Source organism: Bubalus bubalis, chromosome 4, assembly GCF_019923935.1.
Source record: "Bubalus bubalis isolate 160015118507 breed Murrah chromosome 4, NDDB_SH_1, whole genome shotgun sequence".
In the NCBI taxonomy this organism is placed as follows: Eukaryota; Metazoa; Chordata; class Mammalia; order Artiodactyla; family Bovidae; genus Bubalus; species Bubalus bubalis.
In genome coordinates this window covers 17,018,304-17,034,802 of record NC_059160.1, presented here as the reverse complement: position 1 = coordinate 17,034,802, position 16,499 = coordinate 17,018,304, and the positions used below count along the sequence as shown (strand labels likewise).

Below are 16,499 nucleotides of genomic sequence, written 5' to 3'. Positions count from 1 at the left end.
AAGGGAACACATATGAAAAGCTATTAATTTGTAGGCACATCACTATGTAAACACCACTCCTGTTTAGTAATAAATAAAATTCTCTTCTCCTGAGCACAGGGAATAACTAATGCTTTCTTGTCTATTTGAAAGGAAGCATAACCACAAGATCTGACTTATGCAATGAATTATGATAACAAATGATGCCATTTCCACAGAGAAACATTTACAAGCCTATGTATTCTTCTTGCAGGGTTGTGTTGAAGTGGTACAATAATAATGGAGAATTCATCAACTTGGGTGCTTAAAAAATTATCATAAGCAGAGGGCCTGCCAAACAGGCCCTGTGCAGATATATTAGGGTTATTTGCTAATACTTTATAACTTAGCTTATTCTTTCTAAAATGATAAGAAATATCAGGAAATTGACAAAGAGAAAAATGTTAACATAGAGACTTACTGTGCATTACCTAAAATTGAAAAACATCTACACTAAGTTGCTCAGAATATGAGAAGCCAATATTGAATAGACTGAAGACTTAGATGTGTTATAAAAATGCAAATTTAAAACTCTATACTCAAAACCTCTCTTTTAAAGAATAAAACCCTGGAAAGTGACATCATGAAAATGATGATGTAGTAGACAACAGACTTTATCCTCATAGAAACCTCAACAATTAGACAGTTATCCACCAACAAATACAGTTCTAGAGTGAACAGTAGTCCTCCTCAGAAATTTTAGCAACACAAAGATATCATCATTTTCAAGCATTCATCCTCCAAGCCAGAATTATTCAATGGCAAGAGAGTTCCCCTTGCCAGGAATGTCAGAGGAGGCTGAGTAAAGAGGGTCCTGGTCTTGTGGGGCAACATGTAGAGGCAGTCCTTTCATTTCACCTCACCCAGATCTGCAAAGCTGAGATACATATAAAGACCTGGAATAAGGAAGAAAAGGGGCTACAGTAACCATCACACAACAGGAACAACTGCAGTTCACAGTGTCCTGCTCTGTAGACAAATTCAGCAGATCACACCCCTGAAGAAACTAATGCTGCAGACCTCCTGGAGATTTCACCAGAGTGATGCCATCCAGCCATCTCATCCTCTGTCATCCCCTTCTCCTCCTGCTCCCAATCCCTCCCAGCATCAGAGTCTTTTCCAAAGAGGAGTCTTCTCTCCTCTTCGCATGAGGTGGCCAAAGTACTGGAGTTTCAGCTTTAGCATCATTCCTTCCAAAGAAATCCCAGGGCTGATCTCCTTCAGAATGGACCAGTTGGATCTCCTTGCAGTCCAAGGGACTCTCAAGAGTCTTCTCCAACACCACAGTTCAAAAGCATCAATTCTTCGGTGCCCAGCCTTCTTCACAGTCCAACTCTCACATCTATACATGACCACAGGATAAACCATAGCCTTGACTAGATGGACCTTTGTTGGCAAAGTAATATCTCTGCTTTTCAATATGGTATCTAGGTTGGTCATAACTTTCCTTCCAAGGAGTAAGCCTCTTTTAATTTCATGGCTGCAGTCACCACCTGCAGTGATTTTGGAGCCCCCAAAAATAAAGTCTGACACTGTTTCCACTGTTTCCCCATCTATTTGCCATGAAGTAATAGGACCAGTTCCCATGATCTTCGTTTTCTGAATGTTGAGTTTTAATCCAATTTTTTCACTCTCCTCTTTCACCTTCATCAAGAGGCTTTTTAGTTCCTCTTCACTTTCTGCCATAAGGGTGGTGTCATCTGCATATCTGAGGTGATTGATATTTCTCCCGGCAATCTTGATTCCAGCTTGTGCTTCTTCCAGTCCAGCGTTTCTCATGATGTACTCTGCATATAAGTTAAATAAACAGGGTGACAATATACAGACTTGATGCACTCCTTTTCCTATTTGGAACCAGTCTGTTGTTCCATGTCCAGCTCTAACTGTTGCTTCCTGACCTGCATACAAATTTCTCAAGAGGCAGGTCAGGTGGTCTGGTATTCCCATCTCTTTCAGAATTTTCCACAGTTCATTGTGATCCACACAGTCAAAGGCTTTGGCATAGTCAATAAAGCAGAAATAGATGCTTTTCTGGAACTCTCTTGCTTTTTCGATGATCCAGCAGATGTTGGCAATTTGGTCTCTGCTTCCTCTGCCTTTTCTAAAACCAGCTTGAACATCAGGAAGTTCACGGTTCACGTATTGCTGAAACCTGGTTTGGAGAATTTTGAGCATTACTTTACTAGTGTGTGAGATGAGTGCAATTGTGCGGTAGGACTGTGACCTAGTGACCTTCAAATGCACCAGTGAAAGTCTCTTGTGCCTTTTCCTTGTATTGTATTCCTCAGTATTGTCACATATTCATTCCCTCCATATAGTCCTCACTTCTAGGTTGATCTGGATCTATAGGTACCACCCCTATTTTCCAACTGAAGATATCTGTCTCTCCAGGATCTGTCAGTATAATTAACTATGTTGCCTGCACCTCTCCTATATCCCTTCTTACATGTGCACTTGTCTGACCATGTCTTTAAAGAATACAAAAAGCTACTATGATAAACCAAATTCATAAATGTACCACCAGGCAGCTGTACATGCACAAAACATTGAGCTCAACTTCCTGCCTCCTGTGACATATCACAGAGACTGGAGGGACTAGTGATTATGGGTGTGGAGCCTTTCTCTCCAGAGACAAGCAAGTCCTTATGTTCCTTTCAGCACCTAATGTTCAATGAATCAGTGTGTGAGTGCAATTTTAGTACGTTATAAACTCTGTGATCCATAGTCTCATAGTTACTCTGGGAATGAGACTAGGGCTTTTTCTGATGGGGATCCCCTCCCAGACCAGACAGGACTTACTTGAGCAGACTGCTCCTGCATCCTGGTCATAAGAAAGGCCCTCAGGGTGATACTCTTTAGGAACAGGATAAGTACAGGCCTTGAGCACTGACTGTAGCCCATGGCAGTAAGTATAATGAAACCAAATGGGGCCAATCCCTGGTCCAAAATGAGCCCCTCCGGGAGCATCAATGGTAGCTCCACACTCTTCAGCAGCTGAACACTGAAGAATTGACGCTTTTGAACTGTGGTGTTGGAGAAGACTCTTGAGAGTCCCTTGGACTGCAAGGAGATCCAACTGGTCCATTCTGAAGGAGATCAGCCCTGGGATTTCTTTGGAAGGAATGATGCTAAAGCTGAAACTCCAGTACTTTGGCCACCTCATGCGAAGAGTTGACTCATTGGAAAAGACTCTGATGCTGGGAGGGATTGGGAGCAGGAGGAGAAGGGGATGACAGAGGATGAGATGGCTGGATAGCATCACTGACTCGATGGACATGAGTCTGAGTGAACTCTGGGAGTTGGTGATGGACAGGGAGGCCTGGTGTGCTGCGATTCATGGGGTCGCAAAGAGTCAGACATGACTGAGCAACTGAACTGAACTGAACTGACCTTCTGAAGGCCCTGTCTCCAACGCTGTCATACTGGGGCTAGAGCTTTAAGATACACATTTTGGAGAGGCACAGTTCTGTCCATAGGCCTGGGGAAGCTCATTCTAGGAAGGAAATACAGATACATGGGGAAGATGAAAAGGAGACGGTAGACACAAGGAGTCATCCTGAGATGTTTACTCAGAGATTTTTTTAAGAAATCTGACATTAAGGTGATAGTAAAGAATTTAAATAGGATCCTAAATGTACACAAGAAACTACTTTTATTAATACTAAAATTATCTCTTGGAAGGCACATCCTGTGCTATAAATGCAGAAAACAGTAAGACCATGTTCCTGCCTTCATGTACCTTTTATCAAGTCAATGACACAAACAAACAAACAGATTGAGTCATTACTGTGATAAGTTCCAGGAAATCCTGTCAGTAAATGTAGGTGTGCTCATTGAGGGTATCTTGTCTGTTGAAAATAAAGTGGAATAAATTCACTAAGAATTATCTGAAAAGCATTAAACATATCAAAGATAGGAACAAAATGTCTGGCCAAATCTGAAGATAAAATGGAAAGCCACTGAGATCCAGGAGCATGGAATGTGGTTTTGCCCTGAGGACACTAGGCCATTCAGGAAAATGTTTGGCTTTTCTATCACTCATGATGGTGAGGAGGTAAAATCAAATCCCACACCCACACCCAGATGAGAATCCAGCAGAAGGCATTCTCTGCAATAAGCCAGACACCAATTGAAACAGGCAGGTTTTGCATAGAATATGATTCAGAGTTTGAATCTCTGGACTGTCCTGGTAATATCCATTTTTGCACGTGTATGAATGTGGTCCACTAATGATAACACCACAAAATCATGAGAAAAAACATGTGAATCCCTTTCTGAAGTAAATTACCTTCTTCCTAGGTCTCAGTTATCCCTATAAAAATATTCATAAATAAAGGAATCAGCATATTGTGCTAAAAAAAAAATACACAAAGAAATCAAGGTCCATTAACACAAACCAATAGAAACTACTGAAGCAGACACAGAGACTTCTCATATTAGTTAAATCAGACACTAGGCTATACAACTTTCACATGTACTATATTTAGAGCTTTGCAGGTTGGGCTAGTGGTGAAGAATCTGCCTGCCAATGAAGAAGATATAAAAGACATGGTAGAAGAACCAGAGATCAAATGGCCAACATTGGTTCAATCATAGGAAAAGCAAGAGAGTTCCAGAAAAACATCTACTTCTGCTTCATTGACTATGCTAAAGCTTTTGACTGTGTGTATTACAACAAACTGTGGAATTCTTAAAGACATGGGAATAAGAGACCACCTTACCTGCCTCCTGAGAAACCTGTTTGCAGGTCAAGAAGCAACAGTTAGAACCAGACTTGGAATAACAGACTGGTTTAAAATTGGGAAAAGAGTGCATAAAGGCTGTGTATTGTCACCCTGTTTATTTAACTTATATGGAGAGCACATCATGTGAAATGCCAGGCTGGATCCAAGATTTCACAAGATGGAATCAAGACTGCTGGGAGAAACATCAATAACCTCAGACATGCAGATGACACCACCATAAAGGCAGGAAGCAAGGAGGAAAAAGAGTCTCTTGATGAAGGTGAAAGATGAGTGAAAAAGCTGGCTTAAAACTCAACATTCTAAAAATGAAGATCATGACCTCTGGTCCCATAACTTCATGGCAAATAAATGAGGAAACAATGTAAACAGTGACAGGCTTCATCTTCTTGGATTCCAAAATCACTGCAGATGGTGACTGTAGCCACGAAATTAAAAGATGCTTACTCCTTGGAAGATAAGCTATGACCAACCTAGACAGCATATTAAAAAGCAGAGACATTACTTGCTGACAAAGATCCATCTAGTAGTTACGTATGAATGTGAGCTGAACTGTAAAGAAAGCTGAGTGCCGAAGAATTGATGCTTTTGAACTGTGATGTTGTAAAAGATTCTTAAGAGTCCCTGGGACTGCAAAAAGTTGCAATCGATCCTAAAGGAAATCAGTCCTGAATATTCACTGGAAGGACTGACGCTGAAGCTGAAGCTCCAATACTTCGGCTACCTGATGTGAAGAACTGACTTATTTGAAAAGACCCTGATGCTGGGAATGATTGAATGCAGGAGAAGGGGACAACAGAGGATGAGATGATTAGATGACATCACTGACATGATGGAAATGAGTTTGATCAAACTCCAGGAGTTGGTGATGGACAGGGAAGCCTGACATGCTGCAGTCCATGGGGTCACAGAGTCAGAAATGACTGAATGACTGAACTGAACTGAACACTCAAGAACTCACTGTGTGAGTTGAATGCTCAGCTAAGTATGCTTTAAAGGCTGTGATCCATATGCTTATAGTTTCTCTGGGAATAAACTGAAAGTTTTCCTGCTAGGAATACCCTCAGAGACCAGACAGGACTTACCTGAGCAGACTGCTCCCGCATCCTTGTCACGGGAATTGCCCTCAGGGCGATGATCTTTAACAGGAGGATAACTACACTCCGTGATAGCTGACTCTGGACCTTTGCAATAAATATAAGGAAACCAAATGGGGCCAATCCCTGGTCCAAAATGAGCCCTCTTTGGAGCATCAGTGGCACCTCCACATCCCAGCTGTCTGCACACCACAGCTGCCTCCTCCATGCTCCAGTTCAGATCATCCACTGTGCCCCATTCTCCTTGGTGCTTCACTTCCATTCTCCCCTCACAGCGGTGGGCTCCATCCTTCAGCCTCACCTCCAGAGCTGCAAGAGAGACACAGGACATAGGAGAGATTTTGGAGACTTGCACCAGTGGTGTGCTGGTAAGTATTAAAAGATGAATACTCTATTCTCTGGAAAAATCTGTGAATAGAAAGTGTTGACTTCTGTGGTATAAACATTCCCACCATGGCCAACTCAAAGCTCCCAGTGTGCCATCATTGAACCTGGAGCAGGAAGGGAGGCACCAGGAATTTCTCACGAGTCTGTAGAACCAGCTCCAGGGACACCACCGAGGACAGGCCTCCAGAGACTCTGGATGCTGCCCTCCCTCGTAGATATGCCCAAGGCTACTGGGCCCAGCTCCCCCATCATCTCAGTTGCAGCTCATGGCCCGGGATCCAGGGAGGAATCCTCCCTCTCCTTCCCTGTCCATAGGGAGCATCTCATCCAGCTTAGGAACAAAGGACTGTGGTAACAAGCTCTAAAGCATACCAGTTGTTCCTGTCATCTGGTGTTCATGTCCTTGTGTAATCCCCACACTTGAGTGTAACTAGTAACATGAGTCTAACAAACGGAATTTGGTGAAAGTGATGAGATGTCACTTAAGAGATTAATTTTTAAGACAATTCTGGTTTCTCCTGGTGACCTATCCTGCTCTCTCTGTCTTGATGAAGCCAGTTGCCACATTGTGAGCTATGTATGGAGAGACCCACATGATAAGGAATTGAGGGAGACCTCCAGCTCATGGCAGAAAGGGACTGGTGCTCTCAGTTAAACGGTCCACCAAGGTCTGAATGCTGCCAACATCCAGGTGAGTATATTTGGGTGATATCCAGTCCTAGATGAACCTTTTAATAAATGCAGGCCTGTGATACATACCATATGTGTGTCTATAGCTCATCCCTGGCATATATGGGCACCTGTGCCTGGCCCCTCAATGCCAACTGGGTGCACACTTCTGGCGCTGACTCTAGCCACTGCCACTGCCTGCCATGGTCCCTAGCTACTGGACCTGGGGGTACTATTGTTAGTATACTGAGTATACTAACAATCCTTACAGCCACTTCACATCTCCTGCAATGCTTGCTAAAGTCCTCAGAGTTGTCAGAATACCTGAATTTATTATACATCATTCAGACAAATAATCAATTAGAAACAGCAGATTTGAAGAACCTAATAAACAAATGGACTTAACAGACATATACAGAACATTTTATCCAACAGCAGTAGAATACATATTCTTCTCAAATACACACAGAATATTTTCCAGGATAGATCATGTTAAGCAACAAAACAAGTCTTAACAAATTCAAAAATATAGAAATATTATCAAATATATTTTCTGAGTACAGCTATTTGAAATTAAAAATTCAACAATAGGAGGAAACTGGCAAAATCACAAATATGTGGAAATTCAACAACAAGCTCCTGAACAGCCAATGATAAAAAAGAAATCCAAAGGCATATTAAAAATATTCTGAGATAAACAAAAGTAGAAACACACATTCAAACACTATATACTGCATCCAAAGCAGTTATAAGAGGGAAATTTATAGTGATAAATGTATACTTAAAAAAGAAAGATCTCAAATAGACAACCTAATATTGCAAATCAAAAAACTAAGAGAGAAGAATGAAGTAAACCAAAATCTAGCAAAGGAAGGAAAAAACAAAAATTAGAGCATAAATGAAATAGAATATAAGAAAGTGATAGAAAAGATTAACAGAGGTCATTCTTGAAAAAAAATAAACAAAAATGACAAACTTTAAGCTATACTAATCAAGAAAATAAATGAGAAGATTCAAATAAATAAAATCAGATAGGAAACAGGGGACATTAAAACTTATACAACAGAATACAAATCATAAGAGGCTCCTATGGAAAATTATAGGCCCACAATTAGAATAATCTAGAAAAAATGATTCAGAAATGCTCACTGGTGAATTCTATCAAATATTTATACAAGAAAAACATCTGTTCTTTTTACACTCTTCTAAAAATTGAGGAATGAGCACTCTGCAAATCATTTTACATGGCCTGCATTAGCCTGATACCAAAGCTATGTAAAAACACTACAAGAAAGGAAAATTACAAGCCAGTGTCCCATTAATACAAATGCCAAAATTCATAACAAATTTAGCCAAGTGAATTCAACAACATATTAAAAAGATTATATACTGTGAGCAAGTGGAATTAATCTCTAGGATGCAAAGATAGTTCAACATGTGTAAATCAATAAATGTCATACACCACATTAATACAATGAAAAATAAAAATCATAAGACCATCTCAATAGATGCAGAAAAGATGTTTGACAAAATTCAACACTCTTAAATTTTTTAACTCTCAAAAACTGCATATAGAAGGAACATTTCTCAATATAATATAAATCATATATGAGAAGCCCATAGTTAATATCAAATTCAATGTTCCTCTAAGATCAGGAATAACATAAGCATGTCCTCTGTTACCAATCTTAATCCACATAGTACTGGAAGGCCCAGCCAGAGCAAGTAAGCAAAAAGAAATAAAATTATCCAAATAGAAAAAGAAAATTTTTTCCATGTGCAGAAGACATGATATTATATATAGAAAATTCTAATAGTATACCAATAAAACAACTGTTAGAACTAATAAATTCAATAAAGTCACAGAAGACAAAATCAAACTACAGAAATTGGTTGCGTTTCTACACACTAACAAGGAAACATCTGAAAAACAAAGAAACAATCTCGTTAAAATGGTATAAGAAGCCATAAAATGTTAAAAATAAATTTAACCAAAAAGATGAAAGAGCTATACTCAAAAATCAATAAGACTAATGAGAGACATTGAAGAAGACACTAATAAAATGGAAAAAGAGCCCATGTTCATAGATTGGAAGAATTAATATTGTTAAAATGTCTATACTACCCAAAGCCATCTATAGATTCAAAGCAATTCCAATAGTATTTTTCATAGAAATAGAAAAAATCTTAAAATTTGTGTCAAACCACAAAACCTCAAATAGCCAAAGCAATTTTAAAGTGAAAAAGAGAAAATAATAGCAAAACTGGAGGTGACCTGCCTGGTGGTCCAGTGATTAAGAATCTGCCTACCAATACAGGGGACACAGTTTCTATCTTAGGCCCAAGAAGATCCCACATTCCACAGAGTAACAAAGCCCGTGTACCTAGAGTCTGTGCTCCGCAACAAGAGAAGGCACTGCAGTGAGAAGACTGAGCACCACAGGGAAGGGCAGTCCCGACTTCTGCAGCTAGAGAAAGCCAGTGGGAAGAAACAAAGACCCAGTGAAGCAAAAATAAAAATAAAACAAAACCAAATATAAAACAAACAAAATAAATCTGGAGAGACTTCCCTGGGGGTCCAGGGGTTAAGACTTTGCCTTCTAATGCAGGGGGTGCAGGTTGAATCCCTGGTCAGAGAGCTAAGATCCCAAATGCTTTGTGGCCAAAAAAATAAAAAGTAAAAAGAAAACAGAAGCATTATTGTAGCAAATCCAATAAAGACTTTAAAATGCTCACATCATCAGGGGACTTCTCTGGTGGTCCAGTGGTTAAGAATCCACCTTCCGGGGAACTTGGCCATGGCACAGAGGCAAGTTGGAATCTGTCTGGAAAGGCTGAGAAGTTTCTCTGTGTTACAGACAACAACGGACACCCAGAATGTTCAGCCCCCTAAGCAGCAGCCAATGATATGTATCTGTGGAGAATGTCACACAGAAAATGAAATAAAATCAAGGGATCCAATCCAATGTAGAGATACAGAATAATGTACAAGAGAATAACCAAAAGACTGGTGGTTTTAGATGCTTGGTGAAACATGAAGTTCAGAGGAATATCTTATATGGATTTGGATTTGCTGTTAATGTTGTACAGATTTTGATAAGTGTACTTTACGAATACAATTATATGCATATGGTTTCATTTCAAAAACCTTACTATATTTAGATATCTATTAGTGGCTTATATAAAGATATTATTTTTTGTTCAGGAAAAAAAAAATGAATCTGCCTTCCAATGCAGGGGTCTCGAGTTCAATCCCTAGTTGGGGAACTAAGACCTCACATGTCATGGGGCAACTAAGGCCATGCACTACAACTCCTGAGCCCTCTGTGCACTCGAGCCTATGTACCACAACTAGAGAGAAGCCCATTGCTGCAGGTGGAGAAGCCCATGCTGCAACAGATGCCACATGTTACAGCTAGGAGTTCACATGGCATAAGTAGCATGGCATGCTGCAACTGAAGAACTGCATGCTGCATAAAGATCAAATATCACATGTACTGCAGGCAAGACCTGCTGCAGCCAAATACATAAAAACAAACATTATGGCAATGGTGTGAAAATAGACACACCAAGCAATTAACAGAACTGAGAGCCCAAAAATAAACCCATGCATGGACAGTCAATGAATGTTTGACAAGGGAGGCAAGAATACTCAGTGAGGTGAGGATGGTCTTTTCAGTAAATGCTGTTAGGAAAACTGGATATTTACATGCAAAAGAATGAAACTAGATCCCTATCTTAGTACCACAGAAAATAGACTCAAAATAGATCAAAGACATAAATCTATTTAAGACCTGAAAACACAAACTCCTAGAAGAAAACATAGGGGAAAGCTCCTGGATGTGGATATTGGCAATGAATTCTTGGGTATGACAGCTAAAGCACAAGCAACAAAATCGAAATAAACAATGGGACCACATTAACATCAACCTAAAAAGCTCCTGTAGAACAGAAGAAACAGTACACAAAATGAAAAGACAATGCACAGAATGGAGAAAAAGAACTTGCAGATCATGTATCTCATGAGGGGTTAATATCCAAAATATATAAGGAACACATATGACTCAATGGCTAATAATAATAATTAACTTTAACTCTCCATGGAGAGAGAGTGCTCCCTACAGAGTTACAGCAGATCCTGGAAGGGGAAAAGACCATCCCAGGCCCCCAGCATATCAGGAAATGTCACAGGGACCAGGGCAGGGACTCGGGAAGTTATATACCTGGGGCTGCACATCACCTGATCTCTACAGACAAGAGGTCCCCTCTCCTGGCTGCTGGTTCCTCTGCTCCACAATGGACACCTGGTGGGAAGAGGTGAAGCCAGCAGGCAGAGCCTCTCACAGAGCCCAGTGCTGGGCAGACACGGTAGCAAGCAGAGGGGAGCTGTGGGATGGGGAGCGGAGCCAGAGAGAGGCAGGCAGGTGCACAATTATCTCTGATTTGGTTACATGCAGCTGACATGACACCCAGCCCTGTGGGACCCTGTGTGCTTCACAGACCAACAGACTCAGTCCCTGCTCAGCAGCCCTGTTCCTCTCAAACAGACAGGCTCCACACACCCTCACACTCTCTCTCTGTCTCTCTCACATGCACACATGCATTCTCACACACAAACACACCCTCACAAACACACTCTCACACACATACACCCTCACACACACCTTCACTCACCCTCACACACACCTTCACTCACCCTCACACACATACACACACTGACACACTACATATACACACCTAAGCACAGAGCCTACAGAAGCACAGACATAGGAAATGGGGGGACCCTGGGGTAGTGCTCACATACCAGGCACGTGAGTGTGTGGGAACAGCCCAGGGTCCCAGCTAAGGTCAGTCACTGGATCTTCCACACACTGGGAGCCACTGGGACTCTAGAAGCTCCTTGAGAACAACAGAGATAGTGGAGGGACTCAAGCTGACCCAGCTCAGTCCAGACCAAACCTCACTGCTCTATAAAATCTGCTACTACAACCAGTGGACCCCCCACAGGAGAGGGACCAGTATTCACAGTCACTGTGGTTCCTTTTTGGTCAAAAACAGAGGCCAGGTTCCACAAGTCCAGACACCTTTCCCTTCATCAAGGCGTCCACTCCCTGCTGTGGACCCAGGACAGAGGGCCAGCTCTTACCTTGACCACCCACCACTGTGCCGAGGAGGAGGACACAGAGTCCCCGTAGGGAGAGGTGTCTTCCCAGAGCCATCCTGACCCCACGTCCTCAAGGTCACAGTCCTGTGAGGAAGCGTCAGGGTGCCGACCGGAGTCTATATAGACCACCCCTTACACACTCCCTCCTGAGAGCCAATAGCAACACCTCTCACCATTTCAGGCACAATCGGAGGCTGCATCAGCCACTTTCTGCAGCTCAGACACCAATGAGCTTCTGAATCTTCAACATCTCCTTAAGTGAGCAACATGGTCCTTTGACCTTCTGCTTCTGTGGTCCCTGAGAGCCCCATGACAGGGGTTGGCACAGAAAAGTTGCCTCACAAAGCATGAGTGGTTTTTCTTCCCCGATCACACTGGCCAATCACTACAGACTGTGAGATCTCACAGGGTCAGGGTGTGGGATTGGTTGGCCCATGGAGAATATCTCTGGTGGAATCAAGCATTCATCTTCCCCTGGACTGAGTTCAGGGCCAAAGCACAGAAGTACAAGAAGGTTGCTTTTGAAATATGAAAGTAATTGTCAGGCCAGCAGAAACTGAGGACAGGAGCACAGGAATTCACAGGTGAGCTTGGAGGGGTGAGGTGGAAACCATCAGGTTGCAGGGATGAGATTGTTGATCTTTCTTCCCTTCTCAGAATGATCTGGAGACGGGACCCTGAAGCACATTGGGATCATAATAACACGGGACTTTGACAGAACCTAACATTTCCTATCAGGGATCTTTCTTAGCCTCTAAGACCACTCTGTCTGGCAGGCACATTTCACCTGGGCTATACTCGCCTTCTGTGGAGTGAGAGGGGATGTGGTCTTCTGTATTTACAGACCCAACCCTTCCCCTCTGTGCAGCCACCCAGAAGCAGCAGTCCTTGTCCAACACATGAAGGTATCAGCTTCTACATGGATGCTGCTTGTCTAATAGCATCATATTCCACTTTGTAAGTGTGCAGTTTATAGGATTGCAACAAGGTGATAGAGCTGGAAATGACAAATTCCTGGAAACTAGATTCACAGGTTTTATTTTCTTGAGCTCCAAAATCACTGCAGATGGTGACTGTGGCCTTGAAATTAAAGGATACTTGCTCCTTGGAAAGAAAGCTTTGACAAACCTAGACAGCATGTTAGAGTAGAGACATCACTTTGCCAACAACAGTCCATACAGTCAAAGCTATGGTTTTTCCTGTAGTCATGTATGGATGTGAGAGTTGGATAAAGAAGTCTGAGGGCTGAAAAACTGATGCTTTTGAATTGTGGTGCTGGAGAAGACTCTTGAGAGTCTCTTAGACTGCAAGGAGGACAAACCAGTCAATCTTAAAGGAAATCAACCTGAATATTCATTGGAAGGACTAATGCTGAAACTGAAACTCCAATACTTTGGCCACTTGATGTGAAGAACCTGCTCATTGGAAAAGACCCTGATGTTGGGAAATACTGAGGGCAGAGGAGAGAGAGGTGACAGAGGATGAGATGGTTAGATAGCATCACCAACTCAATGCACATAAGTTTGTGCAAACTCCAGGAGATAGTGAAGGGCAGAGAAGCCTTAGTTGCTGCAGTCCATGAAGAGTTGACTCATTGGAAAAGACTGATGCTGGGAGGGATTGGGGGCAGGAGGATAAGGGGACAACAGAGGATGAGATGGCTGGATGGCATCACCGACTTGATGGACGTGAGTCTGAGTGAACTCTGGGAGTTGGTGATGGACAGGGAGGCCTGGGATGCTGCAATTCATGGGGTTACAAAGAATCAGACACTACTGAGCGACTGAACTGAACTGAACTGATGGGGTTACAAAGAGTCAGACATGACTTAAGCAACTGAGTAACAACAATAGGAAAAGAGTCAAGTAAGATTTAAGTGCTTTTTATTTTTTTAAAGATCACAATAATATTATTTTCATATTTAAACATCTTAGAATAGTCTATTGATGAAGACAACAGTCAATGTTTGGACTATAAAGAAACTAAAATAGAAATGTAGATAGATGCTAAAGAAATAGATCAACCCTGAATATACATTGGAAGGACCAATGTAGAAGTTGAGGCTCCAATACTTTGGCCACCTGATGTGAAGAGCCGACTTATTGGAAAAATCCCTGATGCTGAGAAAGCTTGAGGGCAAGAGGAGAAGGGGCTGGCAGGTGAGATCATTAGATTACCTCATTGACTCAATGGACATGAGCTTGAGCAAACTCCAGGAGATAGTGAAGGGCAGGGAAGCCTGCTATACTGCAGTTCATGGGGTTACAAAGTTAGACATGGCGTAGTGACTGAACAACAAAGAAATAGATTAAGGAGATTGGATGATGGATTGATGATGATGATGGCAGTGGTGGACTAATAGATAATACATAGATGTAGAGAAACAATAGGTATATATAAGGGGCTTTTTAGACATGCTAAATACCTTTTTCATTTATTGCATTTCAACTAGTCCCCAAATGAGGTTTCAGGGAGAGAGACAGATTGCTGCTACAGGAAATAAGGAGAAGGTAAGAGTCATGGTTTAACTCTAGCCCTCCAAGATAGGATTTTAGAATCCCAAGAAGAAAAGATATAATTTAGAATGATGAACTTCCCATTTTTTCCCCATTGTATATTGAAAGTTTTGTTTGATAAGATTTTGAACATAATTGTATTATAAACCATAACTAAAGAAGATGCACAATATAACTTATGGGAGCAGCTCCTGACAGAAGGGGAAGTAGAAAGCCTTCTGCTGGAGGGTGGCTGAAGGCAGAGGGCAAAGAGGAGGCTAGTGAATCAGAGAAGACAAGGGATTTATGCTGTCTGCAGACATCAGTGACCCCACCTCCTCCGTTCTGCATTTAAGAGGAATGGTGGTGACAAGAATGGAAGCACAGGTGGGTGGTGGGGACAGATACAAGCAGAAGGGACTGATGTCCAATGTGGCCATTGCTGCCTTGTTCTGTTTCCACTAATCAGAGAAGCTCCCAGATGGTCCCCAGAGTGCAGTGCTGGGATGAGTAGAGAGACTGAGAAAGGCCATAAAGGGATATAAGACACTGACAAAATTCAAGGTCACTAACATGCTACCCTGAATTCCTCACACCCTCGGAGACTCAAGATTCCAATGATGCACTCCTGAAGCCCACATAAGCCCACCCTGAGGCCCACTCACCCTGACTCTTGTCATTTCAGCACAGATGTGGGAAGGACCCATCTGTGACACACACATACACCCCAGAGTCCCCAGCAAAGCCCAAAGACAGTTTCACACCCTCCCCCTCCCACACCATAGTGTCTCAGTGGGATGAACACAGAGGAAAGCTGCAGGTCAGTCCACAGCCCTGTCACATCCCCACTGGAAGGACCCCTCAACCCGGTCAGCAGACACAGCTTCTCTGTCCTACCTTGTCTGTGCTTCATCCTTGAGCCTCAGGTAAATAAAAAGGGAGAAAAGACAACTGAACATATGCATTTCTCCCTCTCAGTTCAGTTCAGTTGAGTTGCTCAATCGGGTCCAACTATTTGCCACCCTATGGACTGTAGCACGCTAGGCTTCCCTGTCCATCACCAACTCCCAGAGCCTGCTCAAACTCATGTCCATCGAGTCAGTGATGCTATCCAACCATCTCATCCTCTGTCATCCCCTTCTCCTCCTGTCTTCAATCTTTTCCAGCATCAGGGTCTTTTCCAATGAGTCAGTTCTTAGCATCAGGTGGCCAAAGTATTGGAGCTTCAGCTTCAGCATCAGTCCTTCCAATGAATATTCGGTATTGACTGGTTTGATCTCCTTGCAGTCCAAGGGACTTAAGAGTCTTCTCCAACACCACAGTTCAAAAGCATCAATTTTGGGGGGTTAAGCTATCTTTATGGTCCAACTTTATGGTTCAACCATGACTACAGGAAAAACCATAGCTTTAACTAGATGGACCTTTGTTGGCAAAGTAATGTCTCTGCTTTTTAATATGTTGTCTAGGATGTTAATAGCTTTCCTTCCAAGACGTCTTTTAATTTCATTGCTGCAGTCACCATCTGCAGTGAATTTGGAGCCCCCAAAAATAAAGTCTGTCACTGTTTCCACTGTTTCCCCATCTATTTGTCACCAAGTGATGGGAATGGATGCCATGATCTTCGTTTTTTGAATGTTGAGTTTTAAGCCAAGTTTTTACTCTCCTCTTTCAACTTTCATCAAGAGGCTCCTAAGTTCCACTTTGCTTTCTGCCATAAGGGTGGTGTCATCTGCATATCTGAGGTTATTGGTATTTCTCCCAGCAATCTAGATTCCAGCTTGTGCTTCATCCAGCCTGGTATTTCACATTATGTATTCTGCATATAAGTTAAATAAGCAGGGTGACAATAAACAGCCTTGACGTACTCCTTTCCCAATTTGGAACCAGTCCTTTGTTCCATGTCTGGTTCTAACTATTGCTTCTTGAC

The 16,499-nt window shown here is 42.2% G+C and overlaps 2 protein-coding genes across 4 annotated transcripts in view; both read right to left on the bottom strand.

Annotated features, from left to right (window-relative positions):
* Positions 1-12,404, bottom strand: part of LOC102400455 (antigen WC1.1-like) — a 33,418-nt gene extending 21,014 nt beyond the window's left edge. Inside the window, exons 1-2 of one of the 3 annotated variants that reach the window (XM_045165279.1) lie at positions 12,251-12,404; positions 5,846-6,166 (exon numbers count right to left, since the gene is read on the bottom strand). In XM_045165279.1, coding sequence (XP_045021214.1) covers positions 5,846-6,119 — 274 coding nt within the window. In that variant the 5' untranslated portion in view covers positions 6,120-6,166; positions 12,251-12,404. Of the gene's footprint in view, positions 1-5,845; positions 6,167-9,649; positions 9,788-12,059; positions 12,208-12,250 lie in introns of those variants that run through there. The other 2 variants (XM_045165277.1, XM_045165278.1) reach the window with 2 other exon arrangements.
* LOC102402808 (antigen WC1.1) overlaps positions 1-16,499 on the bottom strand; it is a gene marked incomplete in the record, with an annotated part of 1,152,186 nt that overhangs the window by 962,168 nt on the left and 173,519 nt on the right.